Below are 27,485 nucleotides of genomic sequence, written 5' to 3' on the forward strand. Positions count from 1 at the left end.
TAGTTGCAAATATCATGCTTATCCTGCGATCTACATGCTGCATGCACTCAAAATAAGTACACCACTGTGGGCCTACTGCACGCACCTATGTACACTTACTAAATGTGTGTAATCCTACTACCAACATAATTAGAATCGTCCTCTATTTGCCACTTTCACCCCAGAAGCCCATTATCTGAACTCTACTCAGCGAAGCTGTGCTCTATGATTTATTACCTCTCCAGCCAGTGCTTGCTGTTTAATAATAACATTCTCTGCCCCAAGCTTACCGTGTCACATGTTCCTTTGTCTTTAAATAAACATTTTCCGAATTTGCACGTATTCTAAAATCACCCAGATTCCCTCTATCTCGCGGCAAAAAACGCGAATTACTCCCGCTTGGTCCGTCGGCATCAAACAGCTCAACTTTCTGCAACTACCACCCACTTTTATGTGCTCTACTATCCCCAGGTGAATAATCACTTGCGCTTAGCTCCGCACCTAATAACCACGCATGCTCATAAGCTCGCTCTATTGTTCCCAGTTTTTTGGAACTCAACTACCCAGAATGCACCTCTGCAAGATTTAGCACAACGCTCCCCACTCTAACAACACAACACTCCTGGTCTCTTCATGTAAAGCAATGTTCAAAGCTAAAACGACAGTGTCAAATAAACGGCTCACAATAACTGCTGCATGTAAACTGTTTTTCACAAATGCATGATAATCGCTAAAAATCTCATTGCTGGTAAAAGTTATGTTCCACGATTACAATTGTACATGGCAGGGAAACAAACATTCTTGCGCAATATCTTGATGTTAATGTCCAAACGTTTTTAACCTGTTCATATTATCAATTGTCCTTTTTCGGGTGCAAACTCTCCTTTAGGACAGAAAGTTCATTCAAATATAGATACAGAATGGTGAGTTGCACACATTTTTAAGTGTACATAGGTGCGTGCAGTAGGCCCACAGTGGTGTACTTATTTTGAGTGCATGCAGCATGTAGATCGCAAGAGAAGCATGATATTTGCAACTATTGGTGATGTATATTTTTTATTTTTATAGATACCCCCGAAGAAGAGTTTTATGCCCGAAATGCATTGGGTGTTTTTGAAATAAATGATGACACGTGGAAGCATGCTGCATTCTTGTGCTTTTTTGAAGAACAATGAAATGTAACAGAAATGAGTCAAATGAATTGAAGGAAACAGAGGAGTACAAAGAACAAACATGAAAGGATAAAATTGTGGAATAAGCTGTTTATGGATTTAATTCATTGGATTAGTTTTGAAATAATGGCTGTGCAGCTTGATGGGAATCGAAATGCGGTTCCCTTGTGTTCTTATCATTATTGCAGCGCAATTGGACAGAGCGCAGAGGAAGCTGGCACGCCGAGCAGGTTTAATTAAGAGAGTACATCAAACCAGGTTTACTTGGAGCATGGGATTAAAAAGGTGTGCAACTCACCATTCTGTATCTATTTTTGGTGATTTCGGCACATCTAACTGTTTCGGTGCCGAAGGTTTCGGTGCTGAAGTCTTGGGTGTTGATATTTTTGGATCCCAAGTGTGTTTCAGTGCCGGATGATGGGGGTTGGTGCCGTACTTGTGTTTCGACCCCGAAGGTCTCGGGTCCGAACTTGATTTAGAGGGAATCTTTTCGAAGCCAGAAGACTTTTTGGTAGGCTTCGGTGCCTAGCAAGAAGGCGGGGTGTCTGAAGCATGGTCTCGGTGCCGACCGGAGCCCGAGGGTGGGGGTTGGACCGGAGCCGCCTTCTTTTGTGGAGTTGGGTCTTGAGACGAGGGGGGAGCTGTACTCACGGTAAGTTGTCCATCTGGGATGTCATCCTCTTGGCCGGAGTCGAGCTCTGGGATGGCGATCGGCTCCTGCTCCTCTTCCTCCTCCGCCTCGGTTCCCATGGTCTCACTGGCCTCTTCGTCCAATTGGTGTCCGAAGATGTCCGGAATGGAGCTTGTGAGCTGGCTTCTTGGAGAGGAAAGTCTGGCACGTGTAGTAGTCCTGTTCTCAGTGTTCGGGGGACAAACACAGATTACACACTTCGTGTGAGTCGGTGCGCGGGTATTTCGAGTGACATTAAAAGCAGAATTTAAAGGGAGTTCGTTCCATTGACTGCAGGTTGGCCTGACTCCGGTAGGCCCCATGGCCTTCCACAAGCTTTCTGATCGAAAGTTTGGTTTTTGCAAGTAAATACGATACGCGATTAAAGGGAAAACGTGATCGAAAACAGTACCATCGAGGGTGAGTATCTTGCGCACCGAGGGAAACCGAAGGAACGGTTAAGCATCCAAACCAGAAAAAAACAATCTAACAATGGAGTCGATGCCCATGCGCACTATCATCGAAAGGAGGAGTCACCTACCTCGTGACTTCGAAGAAAAACGAAGTGCAAACATCCAGACGCAACACTAGATGACGAACTATGCACAGCATGTGATCTACAGCTCACATGTATCGAACACATGTTTTTCACAATCCCCAGGGGGCGAAAAAAGTGGTAAGCAAAGTCTTTCAGACTCAACATAATCTGACAAAATATTGGTGATTCAGAGGAGCAGTAGGCATGGGTGTGGCGCCAGTGAGGAAAGTGAACTCCATTAGGATGCACCAGATCGGTCAATCGATGAAAAGAGTGATCAAAGTGCCATATTCTGTGATATTTGCATATTGATGAAGGCTCTCCAGAATTAGCTGGCAGGGATTCCAAGTAAGTAGAAAGGGAAGCAGTGTGGACAACTAGAAAGAGAGAAGGGTAAATTGTAATCTCCGCTTCCCAGCCTGGAGTGCCTGGTTTTAACATACATAAGGGTAGTTTTATAACAGACTGCCACAGTACAGAGTTTTAAATACATAGTGTGCGATGACCACAGATCAACTATTTCTGGTAAGCTAACTCACTTCTTTGATTAGAAATGAAAAAAAAACCACCCAAATCGTGAAATAGGGGAATAAAATAAAAACCCTTATTAACCTGTGTAGGAAAATCTTACCATGGTTATAACGGCTTCATTTAGTAATTGTCGCAATATTTGGATCCATCCTTGAAACCTTAATTTTATATATGCGCCCTTTCAACTTTAGATGGACAACAAATCTAAACCGAACGCCGTGGAAACCGTGACTTTATCTGCTGACGTTTCCTAGATGCGCATTGTTCCAGCCGAACACGAGACCTAAGGAAGCTTACACGACTTCTAGGACGACTGAAGGGAGCTCATTCCAGCAACAGAGGAAGGATCTAAAAATACAGGGCATGGAGGTCGCAGTGTTCCATACAACGAGACGCCAGGATACAGCTGAATGAAAAGATGGGTGAGTGTCAAGAAGTACTGGTAGACAGCATCTCTATAGGTCAGCATGTTACGAGATAACGAACCCAGCCCAGGTTATGAAAAGGAAACAGACCAAAAAATAACAAGGGTAGCAGGGCAAAGATGTGGTGTTTAGGGGCCTTTCTAAGAAACGGAAACGGGGCTGTTTTGAAAGCATAGTAGGGTATATATGTGTGCCAAATGTACATGAATAAATAGTCTTGTGTTCACTCAGAGACATGCCACAAACAACTGGCCATGTTAGTAATGCGTAGACTTAATTCTCCTAAAGAAAAAAAACCACACACACAAAAAGATACTAAAACAAGTTCTCCTGAACTATAAATGAAAGTCTGTATTGTGTGGAATATTCACTCTCTCCATTACATTAACTTTTATGAATAAACATGGTGAAAGTTTGATAAGTAGCATCCATTTAAGAAGTCTTAATAGTGAACGTAATAAAAATAAAAAAATATCCTCACTCATCAGATGTTCCACTTATTTCACACAAAAGCAACTGGATAAACGATACCTCATAAGGAACTACATCAAGGCCAACAAAGGCCTCCTTCCTAAAAACAGAAAAGGCTTTTTTTGTAGCAGGTGATAATTTTGTAGACATTCATTTCAGCAGCATAGGAATATTATCTTGCAAAGAAGCATTGTCTGATGAGCTCTCAGACTGGGTCTTGGAGAGCCACAGAGGGCAAAAGGAACTAATATTCACTGTGAGAGAAGATTGGAAGAAAAAGTATGCAAGATTCTTATAGCGCTAAGTTTGCACCAAACAGGGAAGGACCACAAGTTTGATTACTGGCTGAGTAAAGGTATGAAGCTGTGGGGCGACAAGACGGTTTGGTAGAACAAGGAGGTAAGAGGTTTAGGAAACAATACGGACTCTGTGGGCGCTTTAGAGGCAGTGATTACCAGAATTAACCTTCTCTGGGATATACCCTCCACAAAGATTTTCTGTAGGGTCTAATGGCAGCTATTCAGGATCTAAGGGGCTATTTTTGTGGATGGCCAAGGATGCAAAAGCAGAGGCAGAGTAGTCAACAAGATGGCACAGCCAGCTAAGCGTAGGCTGCTAACATTTAGTGTGACCTATATTTTACTGGTTTGAATCTCAGCAAGGACACAAGCCACTCGGGGATAAAAATCGATTATAGATAGGCTTTCTTGTTTTCAGTTTCTACTTTTGGTAAATTCTGGTGTTTTTTTCAAGTTTTTTCAATACTTTAAAAACAGTGGTTACACATTTTTGCGCCATTAAAACAGAACAGTGTTTTTCCTGTGTTTATGTAATGTTTTGCTTTTAATTATTACTTGCTTTCTGCACTGACAGTGCATGTGTATAGATAGCGTGTGTACAGGGTATACGAGGTCCAAATACATTTTTACAATTCAAACTTTTTGTAGTACACCATACAATACTTCTTTAGTGAGTCTGTGGTCATGCGCGCTCCCTCTTTCCTTCCTATGTTGAAGTTCATCTGTCAAAAGGTCCTCTCAACATTAGCACTAGAGATGGGCAATGCCAACCCAGCCAGTACACAATTTGCTAACTCTGGCCAATGACATAGCTTTCCATGCAAATACTGGTGTACCTGAAGATTGTGAATCTCAAGGACATATTCTGCAATATATGCGTTGAATTGTGCACATATGCCCTTAATTATTGAAGCAGTCAAAAATGACGCAACACTTTTCAAAGTCTGGGGGAAAAAAAGAAGGGATCTAAAACTTGTGAAAAATACTTCAATGAGGCTTCATTAACTTTGAATGCCATGGTTGGTGAAGGGACATTTCTATGCATCATTGCAAGCCATTTCCCATAGACTGTAAACGAAAATTTCCTGAATTGCTCCTCAACATTTCTTGCTTACCAAGTGCCAAGAATTCTTACATGGAGCATGTTGCAGTGATCGTAAAGATGCTTTCATCATACCATCTAGCATGTGGAAAAGGATCACTTACAGGGAAGCACTTCAGCTCAGGTATTGACTTTGACAGGTCATCATACAACTTTTTCATATATTTAGCTGTATTATTGCAAATACAAATAATATCACCCCAATCTTTATTGAACTTGGTAGGAACTTTTTTCAGCATCATTCCAACTGGCACTGCGTTTCATGTTTACCAACGTCTGTTGTCATGTTTGCACCACAATCTCAGATGCTTGGTGCCAAAATTATTTTTACATATACCTGTCACTATACCTTGCATTGAATGTTTAAAGCCATGGGTGTTTGGCAATCAATACTGACCCACTAGAAAAGTGGGGCTGATGTATCAAAGAATTTCACCAATTCCCTGTCTGTGGGTAAATGTGATGGTACATATTGGAAAAGATTCTTATGAAACAAGCCATTTTACCAATCAGTAAAATCTAATGTAACCAAAATATCAAATAAGATTTTTATATTTTCTGATTCTCTACAGTTCATAAAATAACTAAATAAGACCTAAAACATGCTTCTAAACACTGCATCTTTAGACTAAAGACCACAAAACTGAAAAAAGCAGGCGGAAGAAGAGACAATATTTTAGTGACATCCCTACACAACAAAACTCAAGCAGAATGTTAGCCTATTCTTTCTTGCTGCTGCCTTGTATAATAAAGTTACATTGTATTGGCCCCTTCAGAAAAAAAGAAACAGGACTCTTTCACTCATCTTTTCCTTTCTTTGAATTTGGCACTTAGTTTGTGGTCGCGAAGGTCTTTTTCAGTGTTTATATGTTTACACCGGTGATGTCTATTATCCATTCAGTGGGGTTTTATCAGTTATTATAGGTTTAAACCTAAAACCAGATAGCCTAAATATAGATGGTCAGCAACTCAACCCTATAAGAGTACAATCAGATACGGTCAACTTAATTCTAGGAGCATCCTTCTGACTGATTTTTACATCCAGCAGAAAGTGTGCATTGCATAACATATGGTGTTTGAAAAACATACAGTAGCTAACGAGGAAAGCATACATGTGTATAATTGCTTATTTACAACATAGCTGACAGTCTATGCAAGAAAGCATGTGTATATATTGTGACTTGCAGCAGAATAGACATTAACAGGGGAGTTACACCACTAAGCCCATTATCCTCAAGTCCCTCCTGTTCTTGTCCCATTCATAAACAAAGTGAGATAATCCTATCTTACCAACAGGAAAAAAGAACAAAGGAATGCTGGCCCTACCCACCCTCTCCCACTGGGAGTACATAAACGTACCTATCCCAGCATTCCCTCTGTTCTTTTTCTCTGCCTACTGACAGATTGGGACGAGACAGGAGCTGGGAAGCTCCTGATTTACTTGCGTTTCTGCCGCCAGGCGGTGGGGGTGTTGCTGGTGTTTCAGGTCCCCTTCCCTGGCTGGCTTTGGGGGAAGACGTGGATTTCCTCCTACATGGTTCCTGTTGTCGCTGGAGAAGCCCGGGCCGCGCCTCCTGGGTTGTGGGGCACGTCGGGAGTCGCAGCATCTCTTCGCTTTGGCGAGGTGGTTTCCGGGAGGAATTCCCTTCCGGTTATTGTTGCCTGCTGCAGGGCTGTTTTCTGGACCCTTAAGACGGCCGGGCTGGGTGAGTACCGCATAGCGGTTTTTGTGTGTATATTTGTGGCACTGCATTGGTGTTCTGAGCCCGGATTACTGCTGCCTTCTCTGCTTCTGTGCATCAGGCGGGTCGGGCTGGATCTGTGCTTCGGCGGCTTGCTCTTGTAGACTGCCTGGTTCTCAGCTGTCCTCGGCTGTGGGTCAGCTTGGGCTAGTCTTCTTGCTGTTTTGGCCGCATCTGGCTGGGGAATAGTGCCTGGTATGCCCCTGTTCAGATTGCTTTGAACTCCTACGGCCATACTTCCCTCTTGCTCCTGAAATTATCTGTACAATCAGAATATGCGCAGGGTCAGGTCTGGTTAATACCTAAAAGGGTGACCGCCTGGGACTTCCTAATGCTGTTGGCGCCTGGTGGCGTCTTGATGTTCGGTGAGACATGGGGAAGAATTCCAAGAAGCTCAAGCATTTGGAGCGCTCCTCGTCTTCCTCTTCGTAGTCTTGTTCCTCTCCTTTCTCCTGCACAATCAAAACGCTACAGGGAGGGCGATGATGCTAGGATCAAGAGGTTGATTAAGGAAACTTTGTGTGAGATGGGGAGGGGCCATTGCAAGGGCTCTCTTCCTGTTCATACCTCTCATTCTTCCAGTTCTGAAGAGGATTGGATGGGGGTGAGGAACAGAAGGGAAAATACATTGACATGGATATGTTGCCAGACTTGCTGAAACAAGTCAAGTCCAACACAGGTTTTCCTAATGATGAGGCGCCCAGCACGTCTGATGGTTCGTTGCGGCAGCAGTTTCAGAGTTCAGCTGCTGTGGATGTGCCGGTCCATCCCTACATTCATGAGGTTCTGAAGCGGAAGTGGAGGGATCCTGATTATAACATGCCTCCCAGGTTCATGGCTAAGCTTTACCCGCTTCAAGACATGTCAAAGGATTTGCTGGCTCCATTCTAATTGATTCTTTTGCGGCTAGTCTTGTGGGTCGGACTTCCTTGGCTGAGGATGCTGTGATTTAAGATCCTGTGGATAAGAAGGTGGGTGCTTCCCTTCGGAAGGTGTACTCTTGTTCTCATCTGGGCCTGCGGGCTGGCATTTATGGTACTTGCGTTGCCCTGTCTCTGATTTAGGATGTCAAACCCGTGTATCAATCATTGGATGATACGTCTGACCGTTCCGGGCTTTTGGAGTATATCCAGAGGTAGGTGGAATTCCTTTCTTATGTGTCCTTTCACCTGATGAGGGCTTCGGGCCTTTCCGGAGGGGGAGGGCCGGGGGATCTCTGGGTGCGCCGCTACAATCTTGTATTGAAGGACTGGTAGACTGATACTGCTCAGAAAGCTTCAGCCCTGCGCTTGCCTTTTATGGGGACTCTGATGTTTGGGGAGGAGTTGGAGGGCAAGTTGCATAGGCCTTTTAAGGAGGAAAAAGCACTCTTCTTCATTTAAGCAGCCCTCCGGTAAGGTGGATTCTTCCAAACCTACGTGTTTTTTTCGCCCCCCTTCTCAGAGGCAGTTTTCTAGGGGTCATGGGATGTTCTCTTCTGGTCGGGATAGGAAGGCTCCCTCCGAAACCTCATCCCTGACTATATGGCATCGGATACCGGATTGTTTGTCGGAGGTCGGCTTCAATTCTTTCTCCCGGCCTGGTTGCAATCCTGTTCCGATGTGTAGATTCTATACATTGTGCATCTGGGTTATCGCATCGAGTTTTCAGGGCCTCTTCCGGATTCAGGGATTCGTCTGACTCCTTGGCCATCCTGTTGGACCAAGCGGGCCAAGCTGTCTCTGGGGATCAAGTCTCTCTTGGAGAAGGGAGCGACTCAGGAAGTTCCTCCTCTAGAGGTCGGGCTGGGGGGATAGTGACAGGTGGGTTCCGGCTGGTCCTGGACTTAAAAGCCATCAACAAATTTGATATTCATCTGCTCTTCCGAATGGAGACTCTTCATCGCATGATTCAGTTGGTTCTCTCGGTCCATTTCTTGTGCACCCTCGATCTCCAGGATGCTTGCCATCATGTCCCGGTTCACCCCAGGTTCCTGTGGTTTTGCATTCAGGCCATCATTTCAAGTTTTGGGTGCTGCTTTTTGGCCTGAGGTCCGCCCCGAGGGTCTTCACCAAGGTGGTGGTGGTGGTGCCGTTGCTGGCATCATTCCATTTTCAGGGTGTCCTCGTCTACCCATACTTGGACGATTGGCTGATCCATGCTCCATCTCCGGATCAGTTGATCGGGAATTGGTGTTCAGCGTTGCGGGCCCATGGGTTTCTGCTGAACCTTCCCAAGTGTCAACTGGAGCCCTCGCATGACTTGACTTTCTCATCGGGGCATGCTTTCACACCGATCTGAAAAGGGTGGTCCTGCCTGTCTCGCAGGCGGCGACCTTAGGTTCCCTTGCTCTGTAGTTCTTGATGGGGTTCTCTTTCCCGGTCCATCTCTGGTTGAGGCTTCTAGGTCTCATGGCAGCAATGGTTTTCACAGTGGCTTGGGTTTCATATCTGGCCACTGTGGCTATATTTGTTGGCCCGTTTGAATCCTTTTGCAATTTGGTCATTTTGGTTCTGGTGGCTCCTTCGGGCGTCCCAGCCCTGCTCTGTTGGACAGTGCCAGACAACCTTTCCCGGGGTGAGCCATTATAACCCTCTCCTCCGGCGGTCCAGATGACGGATGCCAGTGCTTTCGGGTGGGGACGACATTGAAGTACGACTCACTTCAGGGTCATTGGTCCCTTCCGGAGGGGAGGCGTTCTTCAAATTGGCGGGAGTTGACAGCAGGATCCAGAGCAGTCGTGCGATTCCGCAGTTGGTTGTTGGGGTGCAAAGTGTTTGTGCAGTCAGACAACATGGTGTCAGTGGCCTACCTGAATCATCAAGGGGGGATTCCGGTCCAAGTCTCTGAATGCGGTGGTGATTTCCTTGTTTTGTTGGGAGGAGGGGCATCTGTTGTCTCTCACCGCTGTTCATATCTGGGGTGTAGATAACGGGGTGGCAGATGCCCTTAGTCGTAATTTTCCCACCTCCCAGGAGGTATATCCGACTCCAGAGGCTTTTTGGCTTGTGTGCAGGAGGTTTGGTCATCCCTGTCTCAACCTCTTCGCTTCCAGGCACAATGCTCAACTGCCTTGGTTCTGCTCCAGTGTCCTTCAAGGAGGGGACTTGGGGGTGGATGCTCTGACCATTCCTTGGCTATCGCATCTGCTGTATGCTTTCCCACCACTTGCGCAGAACCCCCGGTTTTTGGCTCGCCTAGGGCGGGTGTCCCGGGAAGTGGTGGTTGAGGTACTGTTTTGGCATTGTTGGTCTTGGTTCCCCACTTTCAGGTTGTTGGCGGTAAAGGGTCCCTGGTTTCTCCAATGCTTTCCATATCCTGCGGTCTTCTCCGATGTCTCTCCTACTGCCGTGGCTGTCAGTGTGGAAGTTGAGAGGCAGGGGTGGCAGCATTGGGGTTTCCCTGAGCATTTATCCTTGGCACTGCAACAGTCTCATACGTCTTCTACTATGGGCGTCATTGTGGGAATTTCCAGCTAGGGTGTCGGGCTCGGGAATTGTCCCCGTGGATTGCTCTCTGTAGGTACTGCAGTTTCTCTGGGAGGGGTTTGTGAAGCGGTTACCCGTTTCCACTTTGCAGGCTAAGTGGGCCGCGATTAAGGCATTCCGTTCCCCTTGGGGGAATTTGTCGGATGTGGAGGACTTGGTCTCTCAGTTGTTGAAGAGATTTTCTTTGGCCAGTCCTTTGCTGCGGCTGCCCTTTCCCTTTTGGGACTTTCCCCTGGTGTTACGGACTCTGGTGGCTTCTCCCTTTTAGCCTTTGACTGAGGTGGTTTGTGACGTTGAAGGTGTTTGGTGGCCATTACTTTGGCCAGACGCCTTGGGGAGTTGGGGGCACGGATGGCACATGAGTCCTTTTCGTCTTTTTTTGGATGATGGTGTGATTCTCTGGTTAGATTCCCCTTATGTCCCCAAAATGCCTTGTCAGTTCCATTGTTCCCAGGAATTGGTGTTGGCAGTTTTGAGCACTGATCCAGTGTTTGCTGATGGCCTACCCTGGCCCTAGCTTGATGTCTGCCAGGCTTTGTGTATCGATCTTGATCGCACGGATCCTTTTAGGGAATCTGACCCCCTGTTTGTATCTTTTGGGGTTTCCTCTCGTGGTGGGAGGGGGAAGCGGGGGGGGTGGGGGGGATAGACTTCTTCTTTCATTGGGTGCTGGCTGAAACAGGTAATTTATGCTGGCCTACTCCCTTTCGGGTTCCCATCCTCCGGCAGGTGTGCAGGGGCATTCTACCCGGAGGTTGGCGGCCTCCTGGTTTGAGGTTGGGTCGGGGGGTTTCCCTGACGGTAATCTGTAGGGCGGCTACTTGGACGTGCTCTAATACTTTTGTGAGGCATTATCGGATCCAGAATTTGCTGGGGGACGATGCTAATTTTGGTTTGGAGTACTGCAGGCTGTGTGCTCCTGACTTCTTGTTTTTCTGTGTCAATAAGTCACTGTATTTTACTCTCTGACGTGTGTCCTGGTGGTTTGTTGTTGATGAATGCCGGTTGTTGCTTGGGTATTCTCACTTTATTTATGAATGGGACAAGGACAGGAGGGACTTGGGGGTAATACCCAATTACTTATCTTAAATCTTCATTACTCCTGGTACCGTTGTCCACGTCTCATTCATTACTACCCTCCCTCCCTGACTTGCCGGCTTTCATCTGGGGCTTGGTAGTTCAGACGGAATGCTGCAATAGGTACGTTTATGTGCTCCCAGTGGGAGGGGGTGGAGTAGGGCAAGCATTCCTTCGTTCTTTTTTTCATTGGTGAGATAGGATTATTGAAGAAAGTAATAGGGCATTAACTGCTTGTTCCCCGACTGCTGCAGCAGCACCTTTTGTTCTTATAGTATAAATGCTGAGATTATCTTTGAAACCATGGTTATCACTGGAAATTTGAAAAAGTTGTATACACAATTTACTATTCCCTTCTCGGTGTTGTACAAAACTTGAAATGCTTCACTATATACATAAAGCATGACCTATTGACGTAGTTGTTGCTTTGTCCATTGTATCAAACACAGAAAGCATAACTAATCTAAAGTTCAAATAAATAGTTTCAAAACAGTGGAGACTTGTAGCTGTGCATCTGTCCCAGCAGCTTTCCCAGCACCACACAGCAGGTTCAAACACGACTGGCCCTTTCTGGGCATCTGAAAGCACTTCAAAGGGTTATAGCCTTTTTTCCCCACGAGGAATAATAGCTGTTAGTTGTTATTACTTCTAATTGCTTTACTTAAATCTGAAGAGTGATTCATCGAACTTAATTAGTGGGAAAAAACACTGATTCCTTAACTCCACACCTATGAATACTCGACTAAGCCATAACCTTATACCTTGACTCTCACACCGTTAACGCTATTCTGCAATCAGTTAATCTTTAACCTTTTACCCCAGAAATGTAATCCTATAACCCTAACTTTGACCCCATGCTGTTAATCCTATATCCCCAAACCATTTCCCCCAAAACATTAAGTCTGTGCCTCAAACCCTTGCACTATACCTTTAAATCTGTTCCCCTTATCGGCTAACCTTATAATTTGAACCCCTAAACCCTATTCCTTTAATCTTATTCTCTCAACCCCACGCTCTTAACCAAACCCTAACGACGTAATGCCTACCCCTTATACCTAAAATCCTTAACTCTGCACCATAAACTCCAATACTCTCAACCCCAAACCCTTATCATAACCCCTTTCACACTATCCTTACTTCAACATATTCTGGGAACAAACACTTTGAGAAGAGCTCCTTTCTGAAGTATCGATTTTTAGAACTAATAATTGAGAAGTATTATATTTAGATGTGCTGCCTTTGAAGTTTAGAGGCAATACTCTTCAAAGCATAGGCTACTTTCTGACCTTATCCTCCATGTTGAAGAGAGGTTTGACATGGTCCTTGTAGAACTGCTGTGGGGTCATTGGGCCGATCTTGTGGTATGCCTTCTCCTTGTCTCTGAACTCCCAGGTTATAGTGTCAGGAACACTCCCCAGACAGATACTGACCACTCGAAAAACCTAGGGCCAGAAAACACACAATATTAGCAAAAATATCCTTTTGTGTGAGATTGTAGGAAAAACAGAGTGAAATTTCAATAATACTATTCTTAAAAAAATGTGGATAACTGCTTTAAAGTTAAATTATTGAATCTAGTTCAGTTTGAAAACAAACGCTATACCAAAATAACAGTAGATAAGCACAAATTCTGAATGGTGGTTTGGTGGTATGAGTGAAGACATGATGATTAGTACACCTGATGAAACACACAACGTAGAGTACATTGATCAGGTTCTATAATTCTATATGACGTTAAAAGTGCAACATTGTTGTCCATTAAGCGAGGCAGAAGGACTCAATCACTATGTAGAGATTTGAGTAGGAAGGGATGCACCTTGAGGACAGTCTTGAACATGTGGAGCATGGCTATGGCTTTTGGGATTGCAAAGAAACCGCCACGCAAGCAAAGGGTTGAATCTGGAGGAAGCAGATGGAGATGTAGTTTGATAGAATGAAGTTTGTGGGCAGGTGGGGAGGTAGGCAGAATTTAAGGTTTTCGGAAATATTTTTGGGGGCTTGACTACTCTGTACAGAATGCTCATTAGTTCAAGTGGATGCCGATTTTTACAGATAACTAGTTGGCTTGGAGAGTGAAGAAAGGGAGTGGTTGCCTGGAGAGATTTAAAGGGAAGTAAATGCTTTTTGCACGTTTTGGGGCTTCACAATACCATTGTATTAGAAGTAAAACTTCTGGAAAAAATATTAAGCTGCTACATTTTCATTTTTATTCCAGGCGTCAATAACATTTGCCCTTAAATCTATCAGCAGCTATATTTTGGATGACCTTTTCAATAAAAACTGTAAACCCCAATAACACTTTATTATGAGCATTTCTCAAAACTGCTATTCCATAACTCTAGATGGAAGCACGGACTATAGTTAGTAAATACATTGTTAGTCATTTTTATTTATACAAATACAAGTTTATATAAGTCTCCACTTACACTCCAGTAGAACTGGTTATTCAGCCTTGTAACAGGTAGCAGAGGAAGTCTGAGGTATAAAATTCCCTATGAAGTAGCATTTAACTGTCTTTAATTAGCAAAGGATTGATATCATGCACTATTGTCCCCATATGTCTCTTCAGTAACTAGCAATCATGTTAAATTAGAATACACAAGTATTAGACGCGCGAGCGCGTCAACCAAGATGGCCGCCGCCACCGGAGCTCCGTGAATCTCGGAGCCTTTCTTTCTAATTAAACGACGAATTCCTGTCCCAAAATCGGCGAAAATACCAGCGCTGGCCTCCTGATGCATATTCCTACCTGTGGAGTCGTTTTATGTCGAGTTTCTACGCCGCAAGTGTTTTCTCCAGCCTTCATGGTCTCTACTCCCAGCTGCTCCAGGTATTGCCTGATTTGAGTGCCTGGGGCGGAGTGATATTTATGAAAGAGGCTGGCTTGGGCCTAGCTCCGCCTACTGTCTTGTGTAGCTGCTGCACCTGGGATTATACAGAGTTTTTGGCGTTTTTGACCTTATTTACAACATTTTTCTTACATTTTGGGGTTATTCTTCCTCATTATATTTATTCTACACCATAAAGGACATTATTTTACCTCAAAATGGATTCTAAGAACTCCTCCACTAATAAAAGGAAGCAGCAGGTTTCTCCTCCTCCAACCAAATCCAAGGTGGTGGAATCCTCTGAACCTTCCCTTGCTCTGATTTTGGAGGAAATTAAAGCCTTACGTCTAAATACTGACACCATTGCCTCGGAAGTCAAAAATGTTCGTAAGGATATGGCTTCTATTTCGATGAAGGTGTCAGATAATGTCATTAAAATTCAGGATAATAAGAATAAGTTGGATGCTTTTATACCTTTAATGGCCAAAATTATTCCAATGCACTCTCAGCTGCTGGATTTGGAAAATCGCAATAGGCAATATAATCTTCGTATTTTTAATTTGCCTGAAGAAGTTGAAGGGACTAATTGTCGGCTCTATCTGGAATCTCTTCAACCTGGTCTTTTGAATATTAAATTCACAGAGAAATTTGAGGTTGACAAAGCCCATAGAGTCCCTTCACATCGAAATCCTCGTCATACCAAGCCGCGGCAAATGATATTTAAGGTGCTGCGTCATCATCACTTGATTCTTATTCGAAAAGCTGTGAGAGAAATCCCGTCATTGTTGGTGAATGGAACTAAAATCTTCATCCATCAAGATTTTGCTAAAGAAACTGTGGCTATTCGTAAAGAATTCTCTTCCCTTCGTCCATTGCTGAGAAGCCTTGGTTTTTAAATATGGACTATTTAATCCTTCTACAATGCGTGTATGGAAAGATGATGTCTCCAAGTCTTTTCAGCGTCCAGAAGATCTTCGTCTTTTCCTTGAACAACAAGCTCCTCCATCCATGGATACACAAGACCCTAATTCTTGACTTGAGTTCGCTGACTTCATGTGGCACATTTATGCATACATTTCTTCATGGGCTCCAACGGTAATTGGCCATGCTTGAGGAACGGGTGTGCGTTTCTTTGTCTTTATTCATGTTGCTTGATTGTACCTTACTCTCTCTTTTATGTTTTTCCCTTTCCTATTTTTCACTTAGAGTTACTCCTTTAACCCGTCTTTCTTTCTTATTCTTGTTCTCTCTCCTTTTTCTCCTTTCTCGTAATTCCTAATGGCTAATATTCATAATATTAAAATTGTTTCTCTCAATGTGAAAGGTTTACGACACCCAATAAAACGTATGAAAATGTTAGATTATTTAGGTAATTCTAAAGCTGATATTTGTTTTGTTCAAGAGACACATGTTGAAGATACAGTTTTAAATTTTATGAACAAGAAGTGGGTAGACTCTATTGTCTCTTCACCTGCTAAAGGTAAAAAGAATGGGGTCGCTATTTTCTTCGCCAAAAGATTACATTGTCAAATCTTAAATAAGATTTTAGATTCTGAAGGCAGATATATTCTAACCAAAGTTAAAATACATGATTCTATATTCTTTTTGATTAATGTCTATGGCCCTACAGCTGATGATCCGGTTTTCTGGGCTAATCTTACGACTGAAGTTCTAAAGTTGGGTAATGTTCCTTTGATTTTTGGGGGAGATTTCAATGTTTTTGTGGACCCCTTGTTAGATAGATTGTCTAATTCTAGATTTCGACCTTCTAAGACTTTTCATGCCTTTAAAACTTTTCTTCATACCACCAAGTTAGCAGATATTTGGAGATTGCATTATCCCACTGGTAAGGAGTTTTCCTTTTTCTCCAATCCTCATAATTCCCATTCCAGAATTGACTATTTTTTGCTTTCCCCCTCTCTCATTCAATGTGCAAATAATCCTACCATTGGTACCATTGACATATCAGACCATGCAATGATTTCATTTGTTTTTAATGTTTCATCTTCTTTTACTAAACAGTCAAGATGGCGTATGAATGCTGATATTGTCATTAATGACACTCATAAACCCAAACTGTTCCAAGCGATTCAGGACTATTTTACATTCAATCTGGAAGGCTCTACCTCTATTACTAATCGATGGGATGCATTTAATGCCTATGTCAGAGGTACTACAATTTCTATTATGGCACATGAAAATAAGAAATTTAATTCTAATATCAAATCTTTAGAAACCCAAATTGCTCATTTCGAACGTTTATTCATTAAGTCTAGTGATCCTCAATATAAACTAAAACTTCAAAAACTAAGATATGAATTTAATACTATTCTTAGTACAAGAGCGGGGGTTCAACTTTCTAAGTCCAATGCTAAATTCCGCTTTAACTCCAATAGGTCTGGTAAGCTTCTTGCTAATTATTTACGTATTAAAAGAGATAAAACGCAGATTACCTCCATTCAAGGCCCTCAAGGTAAAATTGCACTTTCTCATAATGATATTGCTCAAGAATTTTTAAATTTTTATTCCACATTATATAATAAACCAGATTTTTGTGATGAGTCTTTAATTGATGCTTTTTTACAACATTCTGATTTACCTCATATTTCTCCCTCTGATAAACTTGGGTTAGATTTGCCTATTACTAATGATGAAATCCTATCTGCCATTAAATCGCTTCCTAAAAATAAATCCCCTGGTCCTGATGGCATCCCTGCCGAGTTCTATAAAGAGTTTCAAAATCATCTTTTACCTTATTTGTACCAGATTTTTTCTCATTTTTCTTCCTCAGGTACCATTTCGGGCTCTTTTTCAGAAGCATTAATTGTTGTACTCCCTAAACCTGATAAAGACCCTACCCTTGTTGCTAATTATCGTCCCATTTCTTTGATTAATCAGGATTGTAAATTATATGCTAAAATTATTGCCTCTAGGTTAGCCCCTGTCCTTCATTCTATCATCCATCCTGACCAATCTGGTTTTATGAAAAATAGATACTCTGCTAACAATACGAGAACGCTATTACATATTATTGAGCAAAGCTCCACAATTCCTGTCCCCGCTGGTGTTATGGCATTAGATGCAGAAAAAGCTTTTGATAAAATTCATTGGCAATTTTTATTTAAAAATGTATTATCTTTTAATTTTGGGACATCTTTTATTCGTATGATTTCTGCTTTATACTATGCTCCTACTGCTCGATTGTTTATTAATGGCCAGATTTCTAACCAATTTTCCCTTTTTAGAGGAACTCGTCAGGGTTGCCCCTTATCACCTCTTTTATTTTTACTGGGAATTGAGCCATTTCTTAATTTCATTCGTAAATGTGACAACATTCATGGTATCACTATTAAAGATGTTAATGTTAAGACTTTAGCTTATGCTGATGATGTGTTATTAATTATTAGTGATCCTGCTTCCTCTGTTCCTTTTTTACTTGATATTATTTCTAAATATTCAACTGTGTCAGGTTATAAACTGAATGTAAGTAAAACTGAATTTTTTCCGTTAAATATGTTATGTACTCCTGATATGTTACCTTCGCCGGATATTGTCTGGCAAAAGAGTAAGTTGAAATACCTTGGGATATTATTTGCCTCTTCCCTCCATCCTACCTTGAAATTAAATTGTGAATTCATTTTGGAGTATATTAAACAAAAGACTTCCAAATGGACTTCCCTTCATCTTTCCTGGTGGGGGAGAATGGAGTCTATTAAAATGACTATTGCCCCAAAAATATTTTATTCACTTGCTATGATACCAACTCAATTTCCGCTCAAGTTTTATAAAGATATTGATAAACTATTATCTAAATTTCTTTGGAATAATACGCCTCCACGTATCGCCTATAAAAAGTTGAAGATTCCTAAATGCCAAGTTGGTTTTGCTTTACCTGATTTCTTTCTATATCATAAGGCCTTTATCCTAAAACAGAGCTCCTTATGGTTTAATATTTCACCTATTGTTAATCCTCCTATTTGGTTTCATATTGAAACTTCCCTTGTAAAACCATTTCCTTTATTATCCTTGTTAACCATGTCTCCTTCCTCCAACATTGTACATTCCTCTTCCATAATCAAATCATCTAGATTAATATTTAATGATTTAGACTCCAATTTTGCATCCCCTTTGCTTTCTACGGTACATTTGTCCCTATGGCACAGTGCCTTAATCAAACTAAATAGGAATATATCCTTTTGGTCTTCATGGATTGCTAAAGGTATTTTCTATCTCAAAGATGTTTTCTTAGATACTGCATTTATTCCATTTAATCAACTCCAATTAAAATTCAATTTACCAATATCGGATTTAGTAAAATATCAATTTCTTTGTAATTCTATTTTAGATTCCTTCCCAAATGGTATTCCATCTACAGTGTCAGCTGATTTGGTACTTTATGTCAATACTGTTTCTTTGTCTTCTAAAGCAGTTTCTATATTTTATAAGAAATTTACAGTCTCTTTAGGCTCTAATGTTGATATGATTTCTACTTTTTGGAATACTGAGCTTTCTGTGTCTATATCAACTGACATATGGTCATTAATTTGGACTAATAGTATTTCTGTATGTTTACCAGTGTCCATTTATCAAACCAATGCTTATATTTTGTTTAATTCCTTGTGGACTCCAGTGCGCTTATTTAAAGCTAAATTATTACCATCAAACCTATGTTGGCATTGTAATTTACATCCTGGGTCTTTACGCCACATGTTATTTGATTGTCCTATTATTATGAAATTTTGGTCTGATGTATGGAATGTGATATTGAAAATTTTACCTCTTTCTGATATACTCTCTTATAATTTGATCATATGTAAATCAGTTAGTTTGAGTAGTCCTCTTGCAGATAATGAAGCAAAGTTATTTAATTTTTTGGTTTCAGCTGCGTTAAAATCAATCACTTTTTGTTGGAAGGATGCTACGTCTCTCTCAGTTCGTGCTTGGTGGTCTTGGATTGTCTTTACCAGAAGAGGTGCTCAATTGTCTTTAAGGGGTGTTCATCATAATTCTTCGCATTTTCAATCCTTTTGGTCTCCTATAGATTCTTATGTACAGTTATGATTCTTGTTCTCTTATTGTTTATATGTTATTGGTAACTATTTATCTAAGTTATTTTGCTATGAATTGTATATTTCCCCTTTCCCTCTTTCCCTTCCCTTTCCTTCCTTCCTCCCTTATTAATTTCTCCTATGATTGACAATACTATATTGCGATGTATTTATTTATGACTACATATTTAACATTGTTCTTATTCGCTCTCATGAATTGTAATGCAATTTCTTACAGTTTTTTGTATGTATTTCTGTTTCTCCATTGTCAAAAATTTAATAAAATCTTACTGAACTGAAGAATACACAAGTATTGTGAATTAATGACACTGTTGATGTTAAATAGGGGCAATGCTAGCGATGTCTTCTAATGACACATAGTGTGGCACAGGTAGACTAAAAGGCATGTACATTGAGTGAGTAGCCAGCCAGGAAGAGCCGTACTTGTGATTGATAGTCTAGCTTTACCGATCTTTCAAAGGCACCAACGTTTCCAAAAATGTCAATACTTGTATTGCTCAGTTCAGTAAACTTCTATTTATATTGTAAAAACAATTAGATGAGAAAGCACCTCCATGCATATCTCCCCTAGTAATCAGCAGCAGGCAAAAAAGGAAAACACAAAGAACTATATAAATATAGTAAAATTAAACTAAAACAAACAAAAACATTTCTTTCACGAATAGGGAAAGCTCTTTGGAAAGTGTTGTGATTGACACTGCTGCCTACAATGTTCGGCAAGGGAACAGCCGGCTGTAGTGGCAGAAATTTAGCCTACCACTCTGAATTTAGGCCAACTAATGACTCCACATTTCTCACTGTAGACACTAGCTAGCATACTACAAATATAACAGAAGCTGTCGACTGTAGCAACAGTATTGATGGAACGGATATTCGGAACAAAATGTTTGTTACCATTAACCATTTTATACCCTGGAACGATGAATTCATGGAAAGAAACATCTGAAAAAAATTATCTTTAGAATGAAAGTGTGGCAATATACCAGTATACAAAACTAAGAAATTTCAATTTTTATAGACCTGGAGCCTCATCTATGATTCAGCTTTGCACAGATTAGCAGCTTCCGTAAAACCTACTCTCCGCACAAATGATAAGCTTATCAAATATTTATATAATAATCAACAGTTTTTTTTTAATTTTCTGTTGCTGCTCGGATGCTGGTATAATGCTCAACAGAATCTTCATCTGCCATTGAGCCCCAATATTTAAAAATAGGAAAAATCAGATTATTTAGACGACTGGCTAAATGTGGTTTTTCTTTTACTCGCCAGCATTAAATGCACTTTGGAGTGAAATAATCGCATGTATTAGCCATAGGTTATGTAACATTACAGTTGCTGACCCACATACTTTGGGGCTGTAATTTATTTTTGTTGCCATCTCCATTGCTCTATCCGTCATACAACAACGTTGGGAATCGACCAATATACCCTCTATTACACAACAGCAGTCAAAGGTTTTTACAGATCAGAATGAGTATTTATAAGCTTCCAGGAATCACTGTATTACCTTCTATAAGGTTTAGTGTGTTGTTGAAGCTTAAATATTAATGTTATGTTGCTTTATTTTGATCTTGGTCAATAATTGATATCATACTGATTGCTTCCTTCCAATTGTTTTGTTCTTAAGGTTTTATAGTGATTAATCGTAATGCGAACAGGATGAATATGATTGGCACCATTCGAATGTCGAACGAAATCGGATGATTATTTTCCTGGATAACTCTGGCGCTTCTCGATTTTGGTGATATTATACAGGATATCTACATTAGTATTGGGTGCCTAGAGAAGGGTTAATCATCCAAATTACCCCCAAATTATAATCATAGATCATCAACAGTTTATGCAAATCTCTATGACACCAAACAGCAATTTCATTTTCAAGTATATAATTGTATCAAAGGAGAACCTCCTTTGATACAATTATATACTTGAAAATGAAATTGCTGTTTGGTGTCAGAGATTTGCATAAACCATTCGAATGTCCTTTGATACTACTAAAATAATTTTTTTATTTTTTATTTTATGAATTCCTCCTTTGACTATGGAGTCACGCCTGTATCATTAATACATGCACATCTGGCAAAACATATGATGAAGGCTGCATGCCTACAACTCCAAGAACTGACAATCAAAACTCTTCCCTCCTTCCAGAATGGCTTTCAGCCTTACCTAAACACTGAACTGGTGGTACTCTTTGCAACTGATAGACTACAGGTAACTTCAGATACAGGTGGTGTCACAGCCTTGGTTTCATCACATCTTTTTGCAGTTTTCAACATGGTTTTAACTTTGTAACGGCGCAATGACTTGCTATCAAAACACTCTGTGCAGGTAGCTCTGTCAAACTTGTGTCATTGGTACGCAGACTCAATTTTGACATATCTCCTGCAGCTGTTTTATCCCACCCCAGGGTCAATGTTTTGCCATTTATATTCAATTTGTATATTACAACGTAATTTAACATGTCGGTTGAATTTTTTCACATTCAAAGATGACCATCCTGGTGCTCCAGAGTTAACTCTAGGAGAGAAACCACAGGGCCAGATGTAGGTAGGCTTTTACCGGTCGGTAACGGCCGATTTCGGCCGTTACCGACCGGTAAATGGATTTTGAGATGTAGGGGGCACATTCTCACAGAATCGGTAAATTTACCGATCGGTAAATTTACAGATTCGGTAAATTACCGAATCGGTATTTTTATCGATTCGGTAAATTTGAGATGTAGGTGGGACTCTAACAAGCCTTACCGAATCGGTATTTTACCATCAAATCCAATTTGATGGTAAAATACCGATTCCGGTGTGCATGCACATGTGTGCATGCACACCTCTGCCATGTGACAGGCAGACCCAGGCAGACCTGCCCTTGGGGCATGTATGCCTGCCACATGGCACCCGAGCCTGTTTTGGGGGGGCCAGAGGGTGTCAAAGTGACACCCCCTGCACCCTTGTGAAATTCGGTATTTACAGATTCGGTAAATACCGAATCGGTAATGCCCATTCATTCCTATGGGCTTCAAAGCCCATAGGAATGAATGGGCATTACCGGTCGGTATTTACCGAATCGGTAAATACCGAATTTTACCGATTCGGGAAAAAAACATCTGGATTGTCCTACATCTCCCCCCTTCATATTTACCGACTCTTAAATACCGAATCGGTAAAATTCGGTATTTAAGAGTCGGTAAGGATTAGTTACTTACCTGTAATCCTAGTTCTCTTCCAGGGGTATCCTCATCAAAGTCATAAGCATTAGAATATTCCCGCCCATGTGCGGGACCCCGGAAACACTATATTATATGTGCCCCACATATATATACTCATATATATATATATATATATATATATATATATATATATATATATATATATATATATATATATATATAAATATATATATATATATAACATGCAATAGCAGCCAATAAAAACAGAGCTGAAATATGCTGTGTAGAATTTCCACCATACATGTAATAATAATAAGCATTAGAAACATGAGAAACAACACAACGTTTGTTTTAGAAACTGTTTTAATGCTCAGAAAGCAGTAGAAATTCTTATAACTCACTGGAAGCATAGAAAGCTCCCAGGCTGCATTGCAAACACAGTCTAAAAAGACTGAAAAGCTAACCTGTAGCTACATAGCAATAAACTGACACCGTGCCTTTAAGGCACTCATGACCCCCAGTATCCCATCATGCCTCAGGGGTGACAGTTAGGTCAGTTGTTCTTTTCGGAGACTGAAAATAAACCCAATAACAAATAGGTTAACCATATCTCCTTATTAAAGAATGTCCTTTGCCCGGGGAGGCGGGAGGGTTGCTTATGACTTTGATGAGGATACCCCTGGAAGAGAACTAGGATTACAGGTAAATAACTAATCCTTCTCTTCCAGGGGATCCTCATCAATAGTCATAAGCATTAGAATAGAATAGCGAGCCTCACCTCATCTCCCTGCGGGCAAAGGAGTAACAATACAGTAATAAACCATATTAAGCCTAGTATTCACTAAGCTTGTACAGGCCGTAGGCTACCCAAATAGATTCCTCAAAGAGGCTTGTCCTACTTGAGTATCGGCCCTGGAATCAGACTCGAGACAGTAATGAACTGATTTCCAAGTCGCAGCCTTGCATATCTCTGACATTGGAATGTCGTGCAAGAAGGCTACTGTAGCGGCCTTCCCTCTAGTGGAATGCGCTTTGGGTGACTGCAACAAAGGCTTGCCTGCAAGCTGATAAGCCAATTTAATGCAAGAGACAATCCATCTCGCGATGGACCTCTTGGCCGCTGGAAAACCTGTTCGCATTGAACCATAGTTCACAAACAGTTGATCCGTTTTCCTAATCCCTTTGGTCATTTCCAAATAGAACTTGAGCACTCTTTTAAGATCTAAGGAGTGAAGTGACCGCTCGGCTGGGGTCGTAGGATTTGGAAAAAATGAAGGGAGGGAAATGGACTGATTTATATGAAAATCAGAGATGACTTTAGGTAGGAAAGCTGGATGAGCCCTTAGGACTACCCTATTGTGATGAAAGATAGTGTATGGTTCTTTCGCACAGAGAGCTTGAATCTCGCTGACTCTGCGAGCAGAGGTAATCGCCACCAAAAAGGCCGCCTTCCAAGAGAGATGTTGCAAAGAGGCCTTGTGGATGGGCTCAAAAGGTGGTGACATTAACCTGGATAGCACCAGGTTTAATTCCCATGGAGGAGAAGGATTTCGCACAGGGGGATACACTTTCTTCAACCCCTGGAGGAAGTCCTTAACCACTGGAACCTGAAAGAAAGAAACCTGATCTGGTGATTTTCTGTATGCTACTATGGCTGACAAATGCACCCTAATAGAAGCGTATTTCAAACCAGCAGTAGCTAGGGAAAGGAGGTATGGCAAGATGACGTCCTCCTGTCCTTTAGTCGGATCAAGGTGATGATCCCTACACCATAGGAAAAACCGCTTCCACTTAAACGCATAGGACGTTCTCGTGGAAGGTCTCTTAGCCTCCTTTAAAATGTTCATGCACTCAGGAGGCAAGTTCAAATGTCCATATTGCAGGACCTCAGGAGCCATGCTGTTAGGTTCAATGATGGGAGGTTGGGATGCATTATCCTCCCGTTCATTTTGCTCAACAGGTCCGGCCTGCAAGGGAGTCGTCTGTGTGGACACACAGACAGATGTAGAAGGTCCGGGTACCACCACTGCCGCGGCCAATCCGGAGCTATCAGGATCATTTCCATGTTCGACCTGCAGAGCTTGGAAACTACTCTCTGAATCAGAGCCAGGGGAGGAAACGCGTAAGCGAACGTCCCTGACCAATCCATCAGCAGAGCATTCCCCTGAGTCCCTGGCCGGTGGAACCTGGACGCGAAGGCGTGGCATTTGGAGTTTTCGTCGTCTGCAAACAAATCTATGGTTGGACGACCCAAGCAACGAAAAAGCTCTTCCACCACATCGTCGTTTAGCACCCAGTCTGGCTGATCTTCGAAGTGCCTGCTGAGTGCGTCTGCTTTTACGTTCAACTCGCCTGGCAGGTGCACCGCCACTATCGTGAGGCCTCGAGAGAGGAGCCAATGCCAGATTGCCTGAGCCTCTCGAGACAGAGGGCGAGATCTTGTGCCTCCTTGTTTGTTCAGATAGAACATGGTGGTCGTGTTGTCCGTCTGAACTAGGACTGAGTTGGACTCTATCGCTGGTAAAAACGCTTTGAGAGCCAGGAATACCGCTCTGAGTTCCAGCATATTGATGTGGTATGTCTGCTCCTGCGCAGACCACAGGCCTTGAATCTGAAGCGGACCCATATGCGCTCCCCAACCTTGTAGAGAGGCATCCGTCACTATCGACTGGTTTGGAAGAGGCTTGTGAAACCGAACCCCCACCAGCAGATTCTTTCTCCGTGTCCACCATTTGATGGCGTCTTTCGTCGCTTGGGAGAACTTGATGCGATCCTCCCAAAGTCCTGTCGCCTGGTCCCATTGATCCTCCAGGGCCTGCAGTAGAGGCCGCATTCTCAGCCTTGCGTTTGGGATGAGAAAGATGCAGGATGCCATGGAACCCAGCAGGGATGCGACTTGTCGGGCTGTTGGAAGCCGAGAGTCTATCAGAATTCCACATTTCTGGTTCAGGGAAAAAAAGTCTCTCCTCCGAAGGAAACACTTTTCCCACTTTTGTGTCCAGAACGGAGCCTGAGTGAATTGACTGTGTAGGCCGCTGGACTGACTTCTCCAGATTCACATGGAGACCGAGCCTGTGCAATTGGAGAAGAGACAGATGTAGATCGTGCTTTACCCGCACTGGAGACGGACCTTTTAGGAGCCAGTCGTCCAAGTATGGGTATAGGAAGAGTCCCTTCTTGTGCAGAAAAACCGCCACCACCGCCATGCATTTGGTGAAGACTCGTGGTGCGGACTTGAGACCGAAGGGTAGCACCGTGTACTGATAGTGTTTGTTCCCTACGACAAACCTCAAGTACTTGCGATGTTGTTGAGCAATTGGGATGTGAAAGTACGCATCTTGCAAGTCCACCGAACACATCCAATCTCTGACTTGAAGATGTGGGCATATTTGGTGAAGAGCCAGCATGCGGAACTTTTCTCTGATGATGATCTTGTTTAGAAGTCGTAGATCGAGTATTGGTCTGAACTTGTCCTCCTGATCTTTTTTGGGGACAAGAAAGTACCTGGAGTAAACTCCCTTTCCTCTTTGAGCGAGAGGAACCTCCTCTATCGCTCGCTTTTGTAGTAGGACTGTTACCTCTCTTCGGAGCAAGCTTAGTTGGTGAGGGAAAGCGCTCTTTGGAGGTATGTTCTTTGGAGGAGCAAGGAAACGTAGTTTGTATCCATTGCGCAGTATATTCAGCACCCACTGATCCTTGGTGATGCTGACCCACTCTGCCAGGTGTTGTGAAGCACTTCCTCCCACTGGAGTGGGCAACGGCGCCAGAGGAAGCCACTGATCAGGCTTTTCCTCCTCTTGTAGTGGTAGAGGATTGTTGATGACCTCCTCTACCTCTGCCAGGTTTACCTCGAAACTGGGGTTTTCCTTGGACTTTACTTTGGGACCATTGAGGTGTTTGAACCCTCTGTTGAGCCCCTCTCCCCCTGTTGGGCTTGAAACGACGCTTGAACTCTTTCTTCTTTTCCAAGCCCACCGCTTTCACTGTGTCCAGTTCCGTCTTCATTCGGGTCATTTCTTCGTCCGCATGCTCACCGAAAAGAACGGAACCCGAAAAGGGAAGATTAAGGATGAGATGTTGAGCATCCGGCTTCAGGCCTGTCAAGCGCAACCATGCCGATCTCCTGGCACAAACCCCATGAGAATAGGAATGCGCAGACAGGACAGCACCATCCGCAGCCGTGCTTATCATCTGATTCGCCACCAGACATCCTTCAGTCACGGTCTCTTCAAAGTCCTGCTGGTCTTCTTTTGGCAGCTTGGCTTTGAACCTTTCCATAGAGTCCCAAAAGGCTCTGTCGTACCGACCCAGAAGTGCAGCCGCACTAGAAACCTTAAGAGTCGACGCAGCTGAGTTGCAAACTTTGCGACCCCAGGAGTCTTGCGTCTTGCTGTCCTTGTCTGGGGGGACGGAAGAAGAACCTGCCACTGCGTGTGTCTTCCTCGCCGCCGCCACAATAACAGAGTCTGCTGGCGGGTCCGATCTTACAAAAACCGGGTCAGAAGAGGCCGGTTTGTATTTCTTTTGGATGCGGGCTGGCACCGCTCTGATAGCCGCCGGAGTTAGGAATACCTCCTTGACAGGATCTATAATCCCCGGAACTAATGGCAGTAGAGGACGGGTGATCGCCTTTTTGTGTAAAGTCTCAAAAATGACTGTCGTGGTAACCTGAGGGACAGACATTTCAATGTTCAGCTTCTGAGCTCCTCTTTGCAAGACGTCCAGATACGTGCCAATGTCATCCACTGGGGAGGATCGGGACGTAGGACTGTCCGTCAAAGTAGGGGAGTAGTCCCTCTTGGAAGACCTGGTAGAAGAGGTAGAGGAAGTAGACGGAGTTCGTCGACGTCTACGGTGGACACTGTGTCTCCTCTCTTTGGATCGTTTCGAACGCACTTCTCGTCTAGGAGAGCGAGACCTGACCCGCTCCTCTGGGTCTTTTCTGG

At 42.7% G+C, this 27,485-nt stretch overlaps 1 protein-coding gene across 1 annotated transcript in view; it reads right to left on the reverse strand.

The window, feature by feature from the left end:
• The window catches only part of BLMH (bleomycin hydrolase), a 672,774-nt gene that overhangs the window by 334,419 nt on the left and 310,870 nt on the right, over window positions 1-27,485 (reverse strand). The window contains exon 7 of the mRNA XM_078680032.1: window positions 12,760-12,915. Coding sequence (XP_078536158.1) covers window positions 12,760-12,915 — 156 coding nt within the window. The remainder of the gene's footprint in view (window positions 1-12,759; window positions 12,916-27,485) is intronic.

Source organism: Lissotriton helveticus, chromosome 3_1 (genome assembly GCF_964261635.1).
Source record: "Lissotriton helveticus chromosome 3_1, aLisHel1.1, whole genome shotgun sequence".
Lineage (NCBI taxonomy): Eukaryota > Metazoa > Chordata > Amphibia > Caudata > Salamandridae > Lissotriton > Lissotriton helveticus.